The 20,781-nt window shown below is 52.4% G+C and overlaps 1 protein-coding gene across 5 annotated transcripts in view; it reads left to right on the top strand.

Moving 5' to 3' along the window:
- The first annotated feature begins 336 nt into the window (after positions 1 to 336).
- Positions 337 to 20,781, top strand: part of BRPF3 (bromodomain and PHD finger containing 3) — a 38,709-nt gene continuing 18,264 nt past the window's right edge. Inside the window, exons 1-8 of one of the 5 annotated variants that reach the window (XM_059701855.1) lie at positions 337 to 361; positions 4,935 to 6,411; positions 9,138 to 9,294; positions 11,966 to 12,097; positions 15,334 to 15,462; positions 15,754 to 16,066; positions 16,801 to 17,103; positions 19,116 to 19,622. In XM_059701855.1, the coding sequence (XP_059557838.1) occupies positions 4,961 to 6,411; positions 9,138 to 9,294; positions 11,966 to 12,097; positions 15,334 to 15,462; positions 15,754 to 16,066; positions 16,801 to 17,103; positions 19,116 to 19,622 (2,992 nt within the window). In that variant the 5' untranslated portion in view covers positions 337 to 361; positions 4,935 to 4,960. Of the gene's footprint in view, positions 362 to 1,483; positions 1,677 to 4,934; positions 6,412 to 9,137; positions 9,295 to 11,965; positions 12,098 to 15,333; positions 15,463 to 15,753; positions 16,067 to 16,800; positions 17,104 to 19,115; positions 19,623 to 20,781 lie in introns of those variants that run through there. The other 4 variants (XM_059701854.1, XM_059701851.1, XM_059701853.1 and 1 more) reach the window with 4 other exon arrangements.

The following is a 20,781-nucleotide window of genomic DNA, read 5'->3' as shown; positions in this document are numbered from 1 at the left end:
TCTCTTGCTTCTAGGGCTTTTCCTTCACAATTAATCCTCTTTCCTTCCACACCTTCCCTCCCAATGATGATCCGCCTTGGCCTCGGGACACAGGACATTAATTCACAGAATCCTTCAGTTTTCAAAACACTGCCTGGCCCTGGCTTAGCTGCTCAAGCCACTCCCTTTTGTAAAAAAAAAAAAATTGGTTAACCCAAGCCTTCGGGCTATCACTTCGCCAGGAGGTGCAACCACCTACCTAATCAGGAACACATCTTTGTAATACAAACGAGTTTCCTTTTATCAAATAAGAAACACAATGGGTCCAAATTCCTTAGGGTAATGGGCATCTCGAAACTTCAAAAGGAGCCACACGGTTCGGGTCCACCCCCGGGAGGACGGGACCCGAGACCCCAACCCGCCACAGGGTGCCTCCGGGGCCCTCGGAGCCCGCCCGGCGGGCCGAGGACAAACTCCCCGACATGCCCCTCCTCTCCGCGCGCACCGGCTGCTGTCCGCGGGGGCTGGTGCCGGAGGCCGCGGTCCCGGGCGGTGAGCTTCCCGGTTTGCAGACCAAACGGGGGAGGCGACGGGGCCGGCTCCTCAAGACGGTCACGTCGGAAGCCAGCGCGGTCGCGTCTGAGAGCGCCGAGTGGCCCCTCGCCCAGCGTCGCTCGGCACCGACTCCCAGCCCGGCCGGGCGCGAGGGGCGCGAGCTGCAGGCGCCCTCGGGGGCCCGCGAACTTTCCGGTTGACTCCTTCAAACCGGGGAGCGGGGCCCCCGACGGCAGGTCTCCTGCTGCAGGGGGGCCCCCGCGGGGAGCCGGCGCCCACCTGTCCCGCACAGGTCTGGCCTGGCCGTCCCCGCGGGGGACGAGGGGGGACCCACATCGCTCGACCGGCGTCCTCCCGGCTCGAGGGGGGCCGGCCACTTCCCGGGGGGGCGGGCACCTGCGCCCCAGGAAACTACACGCCAGTTTGGACTTGACTGACGCCCCGGCTTCACCTTCGGAGGGGCCCCGAGCTCCGCGGGGTGGGGGTTGCCCCAAAGCGGAGCCAGCACCCCGCGGGCACGGGGGGAGGGGCAGGCCGACTGGAGGCCGGGGTCCCCGTCGTTCCCGGCGACACCCCCGAGTCCCCGCTCCCGGGCCGGGCTCGCCCGCGCGGGCCGGGCCGGGGAGACTCGGGCGCAGACCCCGTCCCCGCCCCGCCCGCACCGCCACCGTGAGGCCGCGCCGGGGACGGGGCCCCGTGGCGGCGGCGGCTCCGCGCGCCTCTCCGCGCCGCCCCCGACGCGGGCGGGGGGATGTTTTCCCGTTTCCCCCTCTTTCGCGCTCTCGCTCCCGTTCAGCGGGAGAGCCCGCGGAGCCGGGGAGGGAGCGAGGGAAGGGGTGGAGGTGGCGGGGGGAGGCCGGAGGGGCGGATCCTGCCTGGGGGCTGATCCCTCCCTCCCCTCGGCCGGGCTCCGTGGCGGTGGCGGCGGCGGCAGCGGCGGCTCCATTCCCCCTCCTCCCCCGGGAGCGGCGGTGGCGGCCGGGCTGGGGCCCCAGCGCGGGCCGGGAGGGGGCACGCTGTGGCCGCGGAGGCCAGCGCGGGAGGAGGCCGCGCTCCGCTCCCCGGGCCGCGCCGTCCTGCTCCACGGCCGGCCAGCCCGCGCCCAGGATCCCCCGAACGTTGGGGCCGGGCCGGTGGCTGAGGTAATGGGGGCGGCAGCGGGGCCAGACGGAGCGGGGGCGGGGGCGGCGGGGCCTATGGGGACCAGGGGCTGCGCGGTGGGGGAGGGAAGCGGGGGACTTTCCGAGCTGGACGCGGGCGGGCGAAGCCCTGTCCCGGAGCGAGGGCGGCGGCGGGGCAGGGGGAGGCGGGTGAGGGGGGAGCAGAAAAGCGAGGACCCCCTCCCGCAGCCGCCATCTTGTTTTCCCCCGGCCCTGGAAGCGGAGCACCCGGGCCCCGCCCCCGCCTCGCTCTCCAATTGGCCAGGCCTGCGGAGAGTCCCGCCCCCTGAGTGGCCCTGGGCGCTCCGGTTTCCCCTGAGCGGCAGGCGAGGCGACCAATGGGGGCTCGCCTCTCTGCCCCGCTGGTTCCCCGGTGCGAGCTCTCTGTCCGAGGGTCACACTTCGCGTCAGTCGGCGTGGCGCGCTCGCCCCCTGCTCTGTGGGGAGGGTATCGTATCCCCTCCTTTCTCCTCCGAAGGGTCCGGCTTCTGGAAATGGTGGCCCCGTGTCGGGGCGGAAGCCTAGGCTGCGGTCCTCGTCTCATGAGGACCTCCTGAGGGGCGCAGGGGTCCAGTCCACTTGCAGAAACTCCTCATTCTCTGGGACCTGGGTGACGTGGGCCAGCGGGGGGCTCAGGGGGTGTCGAGAAGACCTCTGAGGTGTTAGAGATATTTGGGGGTGTGGTTGCGGAAAGGGTTGTGTGGGATGAGAATCTCCCGCCAAAAAACGACTGTAAGCGCCTTGCGGGCGAAACGCGTTTCTTGTTCCTCAGAGCAGCCCTTTCCCTCTGGAGCCCGCCCCTGTGTCCAGAAGCTGGGGTGGGCGGAAGAGGGCGCCTTAGCTACTTACTGCTTGGGGGTGGGGGGGCAGGGGGAGACCTGAGCTGCCCCGGAGGTGGGAGGTGGGAGGGCGGGAGGGGAGAGCTGCATCCAAGGGGCCGCAGCCTCTTGAAACTTTGAAGCGGGCGGCGTCGAGGTGGATGTGCACGCCCGCCTCGGGGTCTCCAGGCCCGTGAGGGGAGGCCGTCAGCGGGCCCCTGGCCCAGGCTGCCCTGGGGGCTGGCATTTGTCAGGCAGGAGGTGGCCAAGGGCCTCTGGAACCCGGACAGCTTTGCTGGGGTGATGGTTTGCTTTGGCTCCAAGGAGGATGTGTGCCTGCCTGGCCCTGTTCCTCAGCCACGTTTTTTTTAATGTTTCAGTCACACTTTGGGATTGGAAGGCCAATTATTATTATTATTATTATTATTATTATTATTAATTATTATTAAAAATATATATTTCAGAGAAAAGGAGAGGGGAAGAGGGAGAACCATCAATGATGAGAGAGAATCACTGACCGGCTGCCTCCTGCACGCCCCCTACTGGGGATCCAGCCGCAACCGGGGCCTGTGCCCTTGACTGGTATCGGACCCGGGACCCTTCAGTCCGCAGGCCTCCGCGCTTAGGGCGCAGACGGCCTTATAAATGAGGACCTTAATACCTCACTGACAAATAGCAGCCCTTTCGAGGTAGACGTTACTGATTTGGCCTTACTGATGGCGAATAGAGGCCCAGAGAGATCGAGCGACTGACTTCCGGTCGTCGAGGGGCAGGATTAGAGCCTCTGGGGTTCGTGCCTCCTAGTCGGATACGTTCAGCAGGTCAAAGGTCTGGGTTTGACTTGTAGCTTTATCACTTGGGTTGAGTGACATCTTCCTGAGCTTTTATGATAGATATTATCTCCATCTGTAAAATGCCTCCCAGACTGGTTGTGAGAAGTATTAAAAGTAAAAGGGCCTGCAATTTGTAAAAGTGTGCTAATCATCACCATCACCGTCTCTGCTTTATAGATAAGGATGGTGGACCCTTCAACCAAGCTGACCAACTCTCTTTCTCCTTGAAATCCTGTCCCTGTTCATACCCTTTGTGTCCCCACCCGCACCCTGGGCAGCATCTCCCCAGAGATCTTTCCTGCTACTAACTGCATGGTTCCCTCCTCCCAGAGAATGATGTAGAAAACTTCAGTCCCTCTCGGCTGCACAAGGGTGGGCTGGATAGAAGTGTTTTGGGAGAGAGGAACTTTTGAAACAGAATGCATCGAGCATTTACCTCCGATAGCGCCCCGGTCACCTTAGCTTTAGGTCTAGTGAGGGTCCCAATAGTTCAGTTTATAACTCAGTGCCACCTGGGGCCACTCCCAGAGCTTCTGCTCAGAGGTGTACTAGCCAGTGCATCACAAATGCCGCCTTTTGCAGATAAAACCCTGAAGACTAGTTTGAAACCTTTAGGCTACATGAGATAGACATTTCATGTGCCCCCACTCCTTCATCCCTGGGTAGGGTTTCTGATCATAGTAGGATGGTTCTAAACCTGTGCATTTTGGATCCTTTGATGGGACTGCATGTCCAGAGCTTGAAAACGCATGCTGTTCTTGTTTTCTAAAGCTATAATCCCCCCCCCCCTTCCTTTTCCATAGATAGCTGTTCCACAGCCTTATGTTACATTGTAATGACCTGTTTACTTTTCTGTCCCTTCAATCAGACAGAGCTTCTAGAAGGCAGGGATCGTGCACGTCTGATTTCTCCTTTCACTCACCAGTTACTGAGTGCTTACTTAGGAGCCAGGCACCATTCCCGGCGCTGGGGATATAGTGAACAAGACAGGCAAAAATCCCTCCTCTCAGGGAGCTTCCATTCTGGTAGGAGGAAGCAGACGTACATGATAAAGAGGTAAATTCCATAGCACAGGAAAAGATGGTGAGTGGGATAGTGAAAAATAAAGCAGAGTGAAAGATTGTGGTGGAAGAGAGGGATTTGCACGTATTTAAAACGCACGTATTTTTATTGATTTCAGAGACGAAGGGAGAGGGAGAGTGAGATTGAAATGTCAATGATCAGAGAATCATTGATTGGCTGCCTCCTGCACGCCCCCTGCTGGGGATCGAGCCCCCAACCCAGGCATGTGCCCTTGACTGGAATCGAACCCTGGGACCCTTCAGTCTGCAGGCTGACGCTCTATCCACTGAGCCAAACTGTCTAGGGCTGGATTTGCAGTTTTAGAGAGAGTGGTCAGGGAAGGTCTCACTGAGCAGTCATGTTTTCGGAAAGACTTGAAGGAGGTGAAGGAATAAACCATGGGGACATCTGCGGAACAGAGTGTTTAGACAGAGGGAGTGTCCAGTCCTCTTTCTTGGTGGCCGCTTGGTCGGATGGAAGGGTGAATGACTACATCCTCTTCACTGTCTCCTGGTCTCTCTCCTTAGGCCTGTCCCCTTTCTTCCCAGGTGCCATGAGGAAGCCTCGCCAGAAGTCACGGCAGAATGCCGAGGGCCGGCGTTCCCCATCCCCCTACAGTCTCAAGTGCTCGCCTACTCGGGAGACCCTGACATATGCCCAGGCCCAGCGGATTGTTGAGGTGGACATTGATGGACGCCTGCATCGTATCAGCATCTATGACCCACTCAAGATCATCACGGAGGATGAGCTGACTGCCCAGGATATCACTGAGTGTAATAGTAATAAGGAAAACAGCGAGCAGCCTCAGTTCCCTGGCAAGTCCAAAAAACCCTCATCCAAGGGCAAGAAGAAGGAGTCCTGTTCCAAGCATGCATCCGGCACATCCTTCCACCTCCCGCAGCCCAGCTTCCGCTTGGTGGACTCGGGCAGTCAGCCCGAAGCACCCCCGTTGCCTGCCGCCTACTACCGCTACATTGAGAAACCGCCTGAAGACCTGGATGCAGAGGTAGAGTATGACATGGATGAGGAGGACCTTGCCTGGCTGGACATGGTGAATGAGAAGCGGCGAATAGATGGGTACAGTTTGGTGTCGGCAGACACCTTTGAGCTGCTGGTAGACCGGCTTGAGAAGGAGTCCTACTTGGAGAGTCGTAGCAGTGGGGCCCAGCAGTCACTCATTGACGAAGATGCTTTCTGCTGTGTGTGCCTGGATGACGAATGCCACAATAGCAACGTCATTCTGTTCTGTGACATCTGCAACCTGGCTGTACACCAGGAGTGCTACGGCGTCCCCTACATCCCCGAGGGTCAGTGGCTATGCCGCTGCTGCCTGCAGTCTCCCTCCCGGCCTGTGGATTGTGTCCTCTGCCCCAACAAAGGTGGCGCCTTCAAACAGACCAGCGACGGGCACTGGGCCCACGTGGTGTGTGCTATCTGGATCCCTGAAGTCTGCTTTGCTAACACCGTGTTCCTGGAGCCCATTGAGGGCATTGACAACATCCCACCTGCCCGCTGGAAACTGACCTGCTACATCTGCAAGCAGAAGGGGCTGGGTGCCGCCATCCAGTGCCAAAAGGTGAACTGCTACACAGCCTTCCATGTGACGTGTGCACAGCGGGCCGGGCTCTTCATGAAGATCGAGCCCATGCGCGAAACCAGCCTAAACGGCACCACTTTCACAGTGCGCAAGACTGCCTACTGTGAGGCCCACTCACCCCCAGGTGCTGCCACTGCTAGGAGGAAGGGCGACTCCCCTGGAAGCCTTAGTGAGCCTCGGGAGGAGGAAGGGCTGAAGGGAGGCTGTGGGGAGGAGAAAGACAAAGAAGAGGTGGAAGAGGAGGAGGAAGATGAAGGCCAAGGTGTAGTAGGTGGCCCCCTCAAAGGAGTGTCTAAGAAGAACAAGATGACTTTGAAGCAAAAGATCAAGAAGGAACCAGAGGAAGTGGGTCGAGACATGCCCTCCATTGTCCCCTTGGTCACCGTCCCACAGATACCCTCTTACAGGTACATCTGCCCAGGAGGGTGCCCTAGGGACCAATGGTTTCTTCTTGGGCTGGTGGGGGCCTTTCCCATGCACTGTCGATGAACGTCTGTTCTCTTCTGTGCCCTCAAATTTCTCCTTTGGGCCCTGGGTTTACCTAGTCTGGTTTGTGGTTTTGATTGTGTTCTCAGAACAACGTGTTTCCTTTGGTTCAAGGTGAGACAAACAATTAAGTTGCTTAGAAGCTCAGGTGACAGGATGTCTAAGGCAGTATTTTTCAATAGGGTCACAAGTGGCACTTTGGACAGGAAAATTCTTTATTAGGACTGTCCCATGCGTTCCTAGGTGTTTATTTTAGCATCTGTGGTCTTTGTAAATACCAGTAGAATCCCCTCCTTCATTGCCTGGTCTTTGTGACAACATCAAACCCACCCAAATGTTTCTAAATACCCCTACAGTGATCCAGTTACTTCCCATTGCGGGGTCAGTATGGTTTTCTGCTGTCCAGAAAGCTTGGTCCTGGGAATGGTAGGGTTTTCTGGGAGGGGCGGTGGTGTGGGGAGTACATGCTACTCCTCCTCCTGAGAAGCTTTTAGATTTAGGATCACTCGGTTCAGCTGTGTGTAAGCCTGCTGAGTGTACGGGAGACCAGTGTGCCTGTTACACCATCGGAGAAGTCTGTGGAACTGTTGGAGGGGCGGGAGGTTGGCGGAGAACAAGAGACAGGAGATTGTCCAGCGGAGGCTCATCTCTAGAGTGATATTCATAAATAAGTATACAATGTTAGAGCAGGAAGGAATCCTGGCGATTATTCATCTAATGTAGTCCTTGCACCTTCTCCCACACCCCCAGATGAAGAAACCGCGGCCACTGGAGGTAAAGTTGTTCACTCCTTTATTTATTCATTGAGGTATTTATTGAGCACTTACTATATGCCAAGTCCTGTTCTAAGGGCTGGAACCAGGTGGAAAGTGGCTGACTCTGGACCACAACTGGGCTCAACTGTGGGTTCTATACCTGCTGTCTCTCTCACTTGATGAGAAGAATAGGGATAAAGGAATACTAGAGGGTAGAGGGAATGAGTTATACAAGGGAAACAGGCAACTAGACTTGTCATTTGGAAAGAAGACACAAGAGCATGGAAGGTCAGGAGGGAGAGGCTCTTGTTGCAAGCCATGGCTTGAGTTAGAATTCCGTCGACTTGGAAATGTATCTTCTAGTCAGAGAACTGTTCCGGGCTACCCTGTTGCCTAGGATGAGTGGGTGAATGCTTAGTCCACATCTAGAGGGTGTTATGCCCTGGCGCTAGACTTTTTGCCATGTCTGCTCTTAAGATGTGTCTTGCAGGCTGGCTAAGGACCAGACAGACCTACATTTGAATCCCGTTTCTGTCACTACCTGTGTGACCTTTGGCAAGTTACTTATTTTTTGTATTTATTTATAAGTAAACCTACTTCATAGGGTTGTGAGAAATAAGATAATACAAGTAAAGCACTTAGCACAGTGCCTGGCACATAGTAAGCTGTCAATAAATGGCTGCTGCTGCTATTTTATTATTATTCTTTTTCCTATCTGCACAAATGCTATTGGGACCCTCCATGGCCAAGAGGTTACAGAGGGAGGGGGCTGCCTGCATCTGGGCAGGTGTGCTTGGCATGGGCACTGGTGGGGGATCTGTCCTTTGGGGAAAGCCCTAGGCCCTGATTTTGTAAGCTTGGCTTTGGGGCAAGAATGTCTGACTGTGGAAAGGCGCAAAGCCCAGGTGAGCTATGTCCAGTCCAAGATGCCCATTCTTCTTAGGGTCTACCTTCTTGTTTAGCCATGCGTATCTTCCTTTCAGTGGAGTGAGATGAAGAGAAACGCAGTGGAAACACCACAGGAGCGCTGAGGCCTTTTGCTTACCGGGTAGATAACCAGTATGGAACACTGCATGGAATAGCCAAGAGATCATGGATTCAGATCCCACCCCAGCTCCATCATCTTATTAGCTGCGTTAGTGACTTTAACAATTTATTCAGCCTCTGTTCCTAGGCTGCCTTTCCATCTTTTATAACATGGGAATAATGTTAACCCACCTTTCAGTATGGGCATTAGGATAGAGATTGTAGGCTCTCATTAATTCCCTTCCTACCTCTTTCCTTTCCTGTCACAAACCCCGACCGTAAGGCTAAGGCTAAGTTTTCAGATTCTCCATCCTTGTATACCTTAGATCCATGTAAATATATATTTTGGTTCAAAATCAGACATTTTGGGGCTGCTGAGGTTTTTAATGAAAAAACCAGAGGTCAGATGACTCCAAGGAGTTGCATTTGGGAGTAGCCTGCTGGTTTTCCTTCCAGCTTGGCCCCGGACTACTCCCTGGTCTGGTGAGACCCTCCGCCACAGGAAATAGTGACCACATTGCTCATAGCTTACTCAAGTTCCTATTCTCTTGCTGCCTTTATCAAGAGAAGGCTGGGTTATTGGGGCACAGACCTGTTTCTCAGGAGTCCATAACTGCAGGAAACAGGGTTTCTAGAAGAGGGTTGTTTTAGAGGTTCAGGATTGCAATGCAGGATGTGGAAAGTCAAGTGAATCTGAGCTGCTTAACTTTGCTGTCCTTTTCAAGCCGTTCTCTGAGGTGAGGCATTTGGCCACTTTATTCTGTCTTCCTTTATAAGGTTCATAAATGAACCAGGGTCTGGAGAGGAGGCTATAATCTGGTCAGCCCACTGACCCTGTCTGTCACTTCCCTTTGCCTCTACTCAAGGTTGAACAAGATCTGTAGTGGTCTCTCCTTTCAGAGGAAAAACCAGTTCATGCAGCGGCTTCACAACTATTGGCTGTTGAAGCGGCAGGCACGGAACGGTGTCCCCCTCATTCGGCGCCTGCATTCCCACCTGCAGTCCCAAAGAAATGCCGAGCAGGTAGGTGACATGGTGATTTGGAGGTGGAGAGTGAAGAAGGAGTGATGGTCGGGGCTCCCCCTTCCCCCAACCCTCTGTGGAGCCTTTGCCTATATGTGATCACCCCTCTAGGTGGTCTATCCCAGGAACGACCTCCAGCACTATAGAGCTCTTCAGACCAGAAGCATCTCCTTCTGGATGGGAGAAGCTTGACTTTGGAGCAAATTGTAGGGCATAGTGGAGAGCAAGCCCAGCTTTCTGTGTATGTGGAGAAAACCCTTTAGATGTGGCAGAAAGGGAGAAGTGGGATGAATGAGAGCCAGGCAGCACTGAATTGCATGAATTAGGAAAAGGCACACTTTACTCAAGACACGATTGCCATGTGCCAAAAAAATGTTTCATAGAAAATACACAAATTTACCACCTGAGTTGTAGTGCACAGCCTGCCCAATTGTCATGACCTTTTAGTCACTAGCAACTGGAATTGCTATCTGTTTAATGTTTTCTGCGAGGGTGGAGACTTTTTAAAAAAACATATTTTTTATTGATTTCAGAGAGGAAGGGAGGAGAGAGGTAGAAACATCAATGGTGAGAGAGAATCATTTATAGGCTCCCTCCTGCACGCCCCCTACTAGGGGTTGAGCCTGAAACCCGGGCATATGCCCTGACCAGGAATCGAACTGTGACCTGGTTCATAGGTGGACGCTCAACCACTGAGCCATGCCAGCTGGGCCTGAGAGACTTTTAACATCTTTAGTTCTCTCTCCCTACTCATTGCTCCATTACTTCCGCCTTTAAGTATTCCCACACATGCTACCCACCGCGTTCTGTCTGATTTCACTTTTGCCTTTTGTAACTGAGTACTGAGGTGCATTTCTATATCTGATCCCTCCTCAAAATGGTCCATGTGCTCCCCTTAAGCCTCCCATGGAACATCAGTGACCTCCTCCCAGCTCAGCAAGTCTTTCCTTAGATTCTCACTTTATTGACTGTTGGGCTACATTTGATACGCCGGTCATCTTGTCTTAGAACTTCTCTGTGACTTCATTTCCCCCCTCACCCACCCCACAGACTGCACCCTGTGCCCATCGTACTTCTTACTCCTTAATGGTAACATTCCCAGGGGCTCAGTTGCCTGCCTGTCTGATTGGAGAACTTGTACATTCGTAGCTGTAAATAACTGTGGAGTAGTCACTCCAGATTTCTCCTCTTGTCCTCATCCTCGTTTTCTGCCCTCAGTCGCTTAGGGCACAGGAACTGTAGATGTCCATGTAGATGTTTCCTGTAGCTCAGGTATTGGAAGCTGAATTCATTATCTTCCTTCCTCTCAGTAAACGTATTTCCCCATTATTGTCATGATCTCAGACGTTCCCCACCTTATAGTTACTCTTGACTCTTCCCTCCATAACAAGCCACAGTTAATCCTCCCTAAGCTTTTCGGGGGGTTTATCAGTATATGGCCCTTTGTCTCCTTCTCCAGCTACACTGCTCACCCATATCCCTTTAATTTCAGCAATAGCTTTCTATCTAGGTGGTCACCAGCCTCTCATTCTTTCTTTGCTCTACAACTGGTGATGTCTTAACACCATTTTCCATCCTGTCACTTCCTTTTCCAGGATATGTCCAGGCTCCAGGCTGTTTGGCCTGGCATTTGAGGCTTCTTGTCAGCTGGGTTCTGGATCTTTCTTGGCTTTTGTGATTTTCCAGCTTCTCTTCTCTGGCCAGCTCATTTTTCTCCAAGCAAAGAACCACTAAGTATGCCTCCACACTTTGGCCCTATGGTTCCTTCAGTTCCAAAAGAGGCCTTTCTTGCCCAGCCGGCGTGGCTCAGTGGTTGAGTGTCAACCTATGAACCAGGAGGTCACGGTTCAATTCCCAGTCAGGGCACATGTCTGGTTGCAAGCACAATCCCCAGTAGGAGATACGCAGGAGGCAGCTGAGCAGTGATTCTCTCTCATTGCTGTTTCTACCACTCTCTTCCTTCCGCTCTGAAATCAATAAAGATAAATATTTAAAAACAAAACAAGAGAGGCCTTCCTTACTGCTTTATTCATCCATATCCACATGTGAAAACCTAGTAAGATTCCTCCCCCAGGAAGCCGTTCCTGACCTAACCCCAGCCCACTCAGGTCCTCTCTATTTCTTATCCTCTCAGCATCTTATATTCAGTCTGTCTGATCATTTTTTGTTGTCTTTTTGTTGTGCCCTCATGCATCAAACCCTGACACTCTTCCTTCTCCCGATTGCACTGTAACTTCTAGGTCTGCAATCCTGTATTTGGTGGGGTGGAGGTGTTTTAAAGTCAGTTAGTATAAGCTTATAGTAAGAACACTTGGTTTTCTAGCCCGAAGTCGAAGCTCTAGGGTGAAATTCTATCCTGAGGTGTGTATTAGTTTCCTCTGAAATTCTTTCCAGCCCCGAGGGGCACAGGTGCTCTCTGGTGCCCCCAAGGGTAGGGGGAGTGGTCCAGATCTCACCCTGGCAGTAATTGTGCTGCAGTGAAGAAACATTGCTATAGGGTCAGGGGAGCCCAGGAGGAAGGAGAGGGGTGGCGGGGCTTTCGGGGACTGTGAGTCAAGGAAGGGGTTGGGGCTCTTACTTGCCAAGGCCTCATGAAGCTTGACTAGGGAGAGGACTTTGAGCAGGAAGGAGGCCTCTAGCTCCTTCCTTTCCCTTCCCTTCCCTCCTGCAGCGAGAGCAGGACGAGAAAACAAGTGCCGTGAAGGAAGAGCTGAAATACTGGCAGAAGCTGCGGCATGACTTGGAGCGAGCCCGGCTGCTCATCGAGCTGATTCGGAAAAGAGAGAAGCTCAAGCGGGAGCAGGTGAGGAGCTCTGAGCCCCATGGCTCTCGTTCAGGAACTTTTTCTCCCCTGTCAGTGTGTCAGCAGGAGACCTGGTACGAGCTTTCCCCCTTGCTTGCCCAGCATTATGGGCTCGAAGGCCTGACTGCTCTGTGGTGCTGCTGATGGCTTCTCTGGGGACTCAGCTTCTGGTGGCCTCAAGCATAAGCTCAATATCATATGCCTGGGCCAGTCCCTGGAGTTTCTGACTCAGACTCTAGGGATAGCCTGGCCTTGAGTATTTTAAAAAGTTTCTCAGGCTGTCCTAGCTGGTTTGGTTCAGTAGATAGAACGTCGGCCTGTGGACTGAAGGGTCCCGGGTTCAATTCCAGTCAAGGGCACATGCCCGGGTTGTGGGCTTAATCCTCAGTAGGGGCGTGCCTGAGGCAGCCGATCAATGGTTCTCTCTCATCATTGATGTTTCTATTTCTCCCTCTCTCTTCCTCTCTGAAATCAATAAAAATATGTTAAAAAAAAAAAAAACTTTAAAAAAAAAACACAATAAAAAGCTTCTCAGGCCATTCTGATGGCCATCACCTCTGGCCTGGGAACTTCTGAGGGTCCTCACTAGGCCCTTAAACACTTTTGGTCTTAAGCCATTTAAATTTCCCAACATCTATTCAAGGATATTTTAAGCCTTTGAGTATGGGGAAATGCTGAGTTAGGTAGTGTGGCATAGGGGTTAGGAATATGAACTATGGCACCATCCCGCCTGGGTTTAAATCTTGACTCTGCCACTTACTACTTGTATAACATTAATTTGCTTAATTTCCTTATACCTTAGTTTCCTCAACTGTGAAATGGAGGTAATCATAGAACCTACCACATAAGGTTGTTGTGAGGATTAGATGACTTGTGTATACAAAGAGCATAGAACGGTGCCTGGCCTATAGCAGAGGGGCTACAGTGCCAGCTTCTGTCATCATCATTATTGACACTCTGCCTCCCTGAAGTACCTACTGCAGTTCTCTACACATGGCATAAAGCAAATACTGTGTTTTTAAAAATATACTTTTATTGATTTCAGAGAGGGAGGGAGGGAGGGAGAGAGAGATAGAAACATCAATGATGAGAGAGAATCATTGATCAGCTGCCTCCCGCACGCCCCACACTGGGGATTGAGCCCATAACCCAGGCATGTGCCCTGACCAGGAATCAAACTGTGACCTCCTACTTTGTAAGTCCACGAAAGCAAATACTATTTTTTTAAAAGAAATTTTTTTTTCTAATCCTCACTTGAGGATATTTTTCCATTGATTTTGTTGTGTGTTTTTTTAGAGAGATGGGGAAAGATAGAGAGAAACATTGATGTGAGAGAAGCACATTGATTGGTTGCCTCCTGCATGTGCCCCGGCCAGGGTCTGAGCCTGGGAGGAGCCTGCAACCAAGGTACGTGGCCTTGACTTGAATTGAACCCGGGACCCTTTAGTCCACAGGCTGATGCTCTCTATCCATTGAGCCAAACTGGCTAAAGCATAAATACTATTAATTCAATGAATGATGAGCTAAAACTGTTCTCTCTGGTACAGGAATAGCAGCTGTTACTGGAATGTTCCTTTTTCTCTTTCTCTAAACTCCCACTTCTCCGTTAAGCCCCAACGCAAGGCCTGAGTTTACCTGAGACCTGGCAGCTCTTGGCTTACTTAGCATGGGTGGCATGGAGGATATCTCAGGACCTTCTCCTGATTCCCACTGTTTGCCATCCCAGGCCTGGATTCCCACCTCAGCTTTTTTTCCTGCCTCTGGTTCACAGAAATGAAAGAGGAAAGGAAGCAGGCAGGCCTGGTTTGATGCAGCCAAGAGACAAGACTTTTCATAGTCTAATCCATGGCTTCCCAACCTTTTCATAGTAGGACACACATGAATATAACATAGTAAAGCATACTACTGTAAATACGCGAAGCTGCTTGCTGCCCGAGGGGATGAGCCTGGAGGCCCAGGTCAGCCCAGCTCAACCCAGACATTCCAGGGGCCAGTGGGATCAATATCTCAGCACACCAGGTGGGAATTCTGGCCCAAGGCACATTTTATATCATCACTGTGCTCCTTGGACTAAGTCAGACCCTGCTCTTTAGCCAGGTGACCATGGGTTAATGATGATTCAGATTCCATATTTATAAAATGGGGATAATAAGTTTCTCCTTCAGCGTTGTTGTGTTGATTAATTGAGGTAATGTGAGTAGAGAGGCAGTGTGGCATAGCCACCAAGAACACATACTGCAGAACCAGGCTGTCTGGGGTGTGGTCCCAGCTCTGTCGCTTACTGGCTGTGTGACCTGGGGCCAGTCAGTTACTTAGTCCCTCTGTGCCTCCGTTTCCTTTCGTAAAATACCTCATCTATACTTACCTCATGTACTCACTTATATATAATGTTAAAATGTTATTTGGCACTTAGAAAGGACTATAAAAGTAGTCATTATTACAGTTGACTCTCTTTTTAAAAAAAATATATTTTATTGATTTTTTACAGAGAGGAAGGGAGAGGGATAGAGAGTTAGAAACATCGATGAGAGAGAAACACCAATCAGCTGCCTCCTGCACACCCCCTACCGGGGATGTGCCTGCAACCAAGGTACATGCCCTTGGCCGGAATCAAACCCGGGACCATTCAGTCCGCAGGCTGATGCTCTATCCACTGAGCCAAACCGGTTAGGGCTACAGTTGACTCTTGAACAATGTGGGCATTAGGGGCTCCGACCCCCAGCGTAGTTTAAAATCTGCATATAACTTGATTTCCCTAAAACTTAACTACTAGTAGCTTACTGTTGACCAGAAGCCTTACTGCTAACAGTTGACTAACACATACTTTGAATGTTATATGTATTATATATTGTATTCTTACACTAAAATAAGCTAGAGGAAAGAAAATGTTAAAATCATAAGGAAGAGAGCATACATTAACAATATTTATTGAAAAAAATCCATGTATAAATGGAGCTGCTCAGTTCAAACCTGTGTTATTCAAGGGTCAACTATATAATTATTACCACTGATGTGAGAGAAGCACATTGCTTGATACATAGGAAATATCCACATAGGGGTAGCTCTTGGTATCTTTATTTCTAGGCTGTGGGTTAGGTGGTCACTCCTAATAAAGTGGTCAGCTTAATAGCCTGTGAAAATTTGTTATACACAATTGGTGAAAGTCAAGCTATAAAGAAAAGTTTAGTGCCTCTTCAAGGGGAGGGGTGTCCTGATTTCTCCCCACCTTCCCACAGATCAAGGTCCAGCAGGCTGCCATGGAGCTAGAGCTGATGCCATTCAATGTTTTGCTGAGGACAACACTGGACTTGCTGCAGGAGAAGGATCCCGCACACATCTTTGCTGAACCCGTCAACCTGAGTGAGGCAAGTTCCCCCCACCCCAGTTCCTGAACAGTGATCCCCTCAAGAACTGGGAATGATCTGCGAAGGCCAGGAGCGGGTTGAATGACAGTGTACAAAAACTGGAGGTGTCTGGCAAGGCCAGTAGACTGCCAATGGTAAGGGGTCAGCAGACCAGAGTGGGCCAGGGCCCTGGGGCTCTGAGTGAGCCCAGAATGGTCAAACCAGGGAATGGGGAGGCTGGAGTGCCGGTGAAGGGTACGCCTGTTTGGCTAGTAAATGGTTGTTGTAATTGTACAGGTTTTATATGTTTAGGTTCCAGATTACCTGGAATTCATATCCAAGCCAATGGATTTTTCTACTATGAGGCGGAAGCTGGAGTCCCATCTGTACCACACCTTGGAGGAGTTTGAGGAGGACTTTAACCTTATAGTTTCCAACTGCATGAAGTATAATGCTAAAGACACAATTTTCCACCGAGCAGCTGTCCGCCTGCGGGACCTGGGAGGGGCCATCCTGCGGCACGCCCGGCGGCAGGCAGAGAACATCGGCTATGACCCCGAGAGGGGCACCCACCTGCCCGAGTCACCCAAATTGGAGGACTTTTATCGCTTTTCCTGGGAAGACGGTGAGAAGCCTGGGCGGGTGGGGAGGATGGGCTAGGAGGAGGCACAGGGACAGAGCCCAGAAAGCCAGGGATCAGAGTGGACCTTGGGGCTGTAGGGTAGATTCCAGGAGCAAAGCTGGGGGTAGGCGCAGGCTGGAATATATCTGCTTGTGGCTGGAATAGTTCCGAGGATTAAAGTTTAACTAATTCACTGAGCACTTCCTGAATGGTAGGAAAGGGGAATCAGGTCCTAGCTGTCTGTCTGAAAAGCTAAAGCCTCACTGGGGTCTTCCTCTCCCAGACCCTCTGTGTGGCGCTGGGGCATGGGGTAGTGAAGGCAGGCGGCTGTGTGTTTGGCTCATTCAGAGAGTGCAGGTGGAGGATACAGAGAGTGCAGAGACCAGAATTGCCTTGGAGCCCGCGCTCTGCCGGCCCGTTTTCTGCTTTTCAATGGCAGCAGCCAAACAGTCACTCAGGCCAGGGGATTGCCAAGCTGCCTCGTGCCTGCTCCATAGAGCCCATAATCATGACTGTGGAATGTTTCCTGCAGATGTTTCCCAGATTCTGACCTTGTCCTTGTGGCTGCCCTGTGGACAGCTGTGGTGCCAGGGCCAAGGCCCCACAGTGATGTTGCTGGAAGCCACAGGCTCAGGCATTCCAGGAGAGTATTTTGCAGCCAGAGGATTCCGCCCCTTCCCCTTCCCCTGGGCTAGGCAGGTCCTTCAGCCCCTTCTCTCCTCCCTTCTCCCTGGCAGTGGACAACATCCTCATCCCAGAGAACCGGGCTCATCTGTCCACGGAGGTGCAGCTGAAGGAGCTGCTGGAGAAACTGGACCTGGTGAGTGCCATGCGGTCCAGTGGGGCCCGGACCCGCCGCGTCCGCATGCTGCGCCGGGAGATCAATGCTCTTCGGCAGAAGCTGGCACAGCCACCGCCACCACAGCCGCCCTCACTGAACAAGGCTGTGTCCCATGAGGAGCTTCTAGCAGGGCCCCGGGGAGATGTGGCTGTGCTGGAGCAGGCCCTGCAGGAGGAGCCAGAAGACGATGGGGACAGAGGTGAGAGACGGTCACGGACAGGCAGGATGCGGGGGCAGGGTACGGGAGCAAGGGTTCAGCTGAAATCCTGAGTAGAAGAGTTGAGGTCTGATCGTTGTGGGCAAGCAGAAGCCCTTGGGGGGGGGGGTCACACTTCTGCACACGCCCAGGGTTGATATTCAAAATATTTAACCATCAGTAGAGACCGAAGTTTATCAGTCAGAGTAGGTGTTGGCTGTCGTATTGGAATGAACTCCTGGTGGCCACTGATGTGGATATTTAGTTGCTGGATTGTGGGCCGGTTCAGGGAGTTTCAGAGGCTGGGGCTCAGCAGCTGTTATTAACCAGTAAAGAAATATTTTGCACCTGATATGGTCATATTGCACATACCAGTTAAATATCAGTTCACCTTATACCATCATGTAGAGAGGCTCTTAGAGCAGCTTAGGTTGTGGTGGGGCGGGGGGTTATAGAAAAGAAAGACCCTAAAGATAGTCTGGGCTCTCAAGCTGCCTCACGGCTCTGACCCTAGCCGGCCAAGTCTATAGGCCCATCCCAAAGCAGAAAGGCCAGATTGCAAAGACAGCTGGGAAGTGATTCTCAGAGACTCCAGGGCTTGAAACCTGAACTGCTTCCCATTCTCCCACGTCACTGGGGACAGAATTGTCCCCCTCCTACCTATCCTTGGATCTGAGCCTATGGCTTGTCATCAGTTCAAAATGTTGAGAATTATTTCCAGAGGGAAGGGGGCCACATTACAGGGAATGGCCCATTTTAGATTGGCAAAGACTGGGGACATGGCTGAGAGGTCATATTTGGCTTTAGAGGGCTTTGTGTTTACTGTGATTCTTCCTCACTCCCCATGTGGTGGCAGCCAGCATGTGTCCCCATGACAGTACCCCCATCCCGGGTGTGGCAGCACAGGGTCATGCCCCGTGGCCCAGCTCGCAGCAGCTCCTAAAGCAGGGGTGGGAAACGTCCGGCCCGTGGGCCATATAAGGCCCGTGAAGTCATTGGTCTTGCCAAGGCATTGGGGGTAAGTTAATTACAGTTTGACCAAATATAGCAGGCTAATGATGTTATAAATATCCTGATGACCCTTGGCAGAAAAAAGGTTCCCCACCCCTGAAGGATTTCAAACAAAATTCCAGGGTTCACCTCCCAGATACTCAGATTAGGGCAGTCTCAGCTGTGGTTTGGAAGTCTCAGTTTTTAGAAGTTTCGGCCCTGGCCAGATAGCTCAGTTAGTTAGAGTGCAGTCGGGTACGCCAAGATTGTGGGTTTGACCCCTGGTCAAGGCACATATAAGAATCAACCAATGAATGCATAAATAAGTGGAACAACAAATACCTCTCTCTCTCTCTCTCTCTCTCCCCCTTCTTCCCCCCTTCTCCCTTTCTCTCTAAAAATCAATATAAAAATTCTTAAAAAATAAAAGTTTCAAGATGGTAGGTGAACAGATGTGTTTGGGAATCCCCGATTTAACTTACTTGGCCTCATTTTTCCCATATCTATAAACTTATTCTTTCTGCTTGTCCTGTTTCCTTCATTTGGGTGATAGGGACCAAAATGCTGTATAGTGAAAGATGGGAAAACATTTGAATCTAATGAGAACTGTAGACTCCTAATTTGTGCAGCTGAGACTCACCTAATTATTGATTGAGTAGGCAGCCTTTGGCTTTCTCGGGTGTGGAGCAGTGGTGTGTACCCGCACCTCATCAGACTCCCCTGGTAAGCTTAAAAAAGAATGCCTCCTTTTTGGAGGTTTGGTTTCAGTGGGTCTGGAATGGGACCTTGGCATTGAAATTTTAAAGAAACTTCCTAGGTGATCCTAATTCATGGCCAGGGTTGAGGACTACTAGTGTTAAGAAAACTTAGCCCTACCTTCTCTTCACCTCAGACTGAGACCCGGGGTGCTTCTCAAGCCTGTAGCAGCTAGTGCTTTTGGGTTCTTGGTTATCAGTGTCATTAGCTGGCTCGTAGGGGCAGACTTTATCTAAAATGTTCAAGCAGGTTCTCTTTTTCTCTAACAGATGACTCCAAACTGCCTCCCCCACCAACCCTGGAGCCCACTGGGCCTGCACCTTCCTTGTCTGAGCAAGAATCCCCTCCAGATCCCCCCACTCTAAAACCCATCAGTGACAACAAACCTCCAAGCCGGTTCCTAAAACCCAGAAAGGTGGAAGAAGATGAGCTTTTGCGAAAATCGCCTCTGCAGCTAGGGAACGAGCCCTTGCCACACCTGCTCAGTGACGGTGACATCAACAGACTGTCCCTCATGGCCTCCGAGGACCCTGAGGGTGCCCCGCTCGGCAGTGTGGGCCGCCGCACCTCGGTCCTCTTTAAGAAGGCCAAGAACGGGGCGAAGCTGCAGAGGAGCCCCGATGGTGCCCTGGAGAACGGCGAGGACCATGGCGCAGCCGGCTCTCCTGCCTCTCCCGGCAGCATCGAGGATGAGCAGCATTCCCGGAAGCGGCCAAGGAGCAGGAGCTGTAGCGAGAGTGACGGGGAGAGGTCCTCCCAGCAGGAGGAAGAAACAGGTGACCTTCCTGTGACTTCTCTCCCTACTCCTCTGCTTTGCCTTGCCAGCCAGCACCTCCCCCCGTCGGCCACCTCCCTGATAGCTCCTGTGGATGCCAGTGGTAGCATTGAGGGCTCCCGGTTCACAGTTGGGCCTGGCACATGACGAGTAGAGGCCTGGGGAAATAGGCTTTGAGCAAGTATTTTGAGAGGGCTAGCTTGTGTCTGGGGCTCTCTTTGGCCCTGATGGGGATGCAAAGCTGTACATGGTAAAATAGGTCCTGTCTTCATTTGAGTTCATTCATTCATCAGGGATTTGTATCAGGCATTCTTCTAGGTACTGGTGCAAAAGTCTCCTCCCTTGGAGGGAAGATACATTAGAAGCAAGTGAGTGGATTGTATCTTATAGTAGAAGTTATGGAGGAAAAACTAACAGGGAAGGGGCATAAGGGATGCTGGGTGGTATTAGAGAGTGGCCAGGAGAGGCCTTCCGAGGAGGTGACATTTGACTAAAGATCTGAAGGAGTTGAAGGTGGGAATCTGGGAGAAGAACGTTCCAAAAAGACAGAGATAGACTAGCAGGTGCACAGGCCCTGGGTGGGAACGTGCCTGCACGCCTGAGGAACAGCGAGGGAACCAATGTGGCTGTAGGCGAGTGAGCCAGGGGTGGTAGAGATGAGTCTCAGAAGTGGGTCACAGGGCCTCAGTCACTAAAGAATCCTTACTCATGTCCAGCCCCAGCTGGCCTCGGGGAGGGGCAGGTAATTAGTCAGGCTAGTTCCAGCTCCAGAAGGGTTCACAGGCTAGTGAGGAGGCTGGATGGCCTGCTGGGGTGCAGAGGTGCCGCAGTGCTGGACAGTATGTCAGGTGACAGCACTGCTGGAGGTGTCCAGGGACCATGGGCTGGAGGCGTACGGAAGGTTTCATGAAGAGTTGATGCCTGAGTTGTCCCTAAGGGCTAAGGGCAGAATGGAAAGGAGTAGACGGGACAAAGGGGTCAGGCCAGGTGTGTGTGGAAGCAAGGACAGTCTCTGAGAGGGACAGTTTGGAGAGGGGCTTTCGGAGAGCCGGGAGCCAAGGCTGGATGGTGAGGTGGGCAGGAATGGGCAAGGCCCACGTTGGCAGACAGAGTAGTTGAGTCTCAGTGGGATATGGAAGGCCAGCTTGCTTCATGGGGAG

The sequence above is a fragment of the Myotis daubentonii genome, chromosome 6, assembly GCF_963259705.1.
Source record: "Myotis daubentonii chromosome 6, mMyoDau2.1, whole genome shotgun sequence".
Classification (NCBI taxonomy): domain Eukaryota; kingdom Metazoa; phylum Chordata; class Mammalia; order Chiroptera; family Vespertilionidae; genus Myotis; species Myotis daubentonii.
This window is presented reverse-complemented; position numbering and strand designations above follow the sequence as displayed.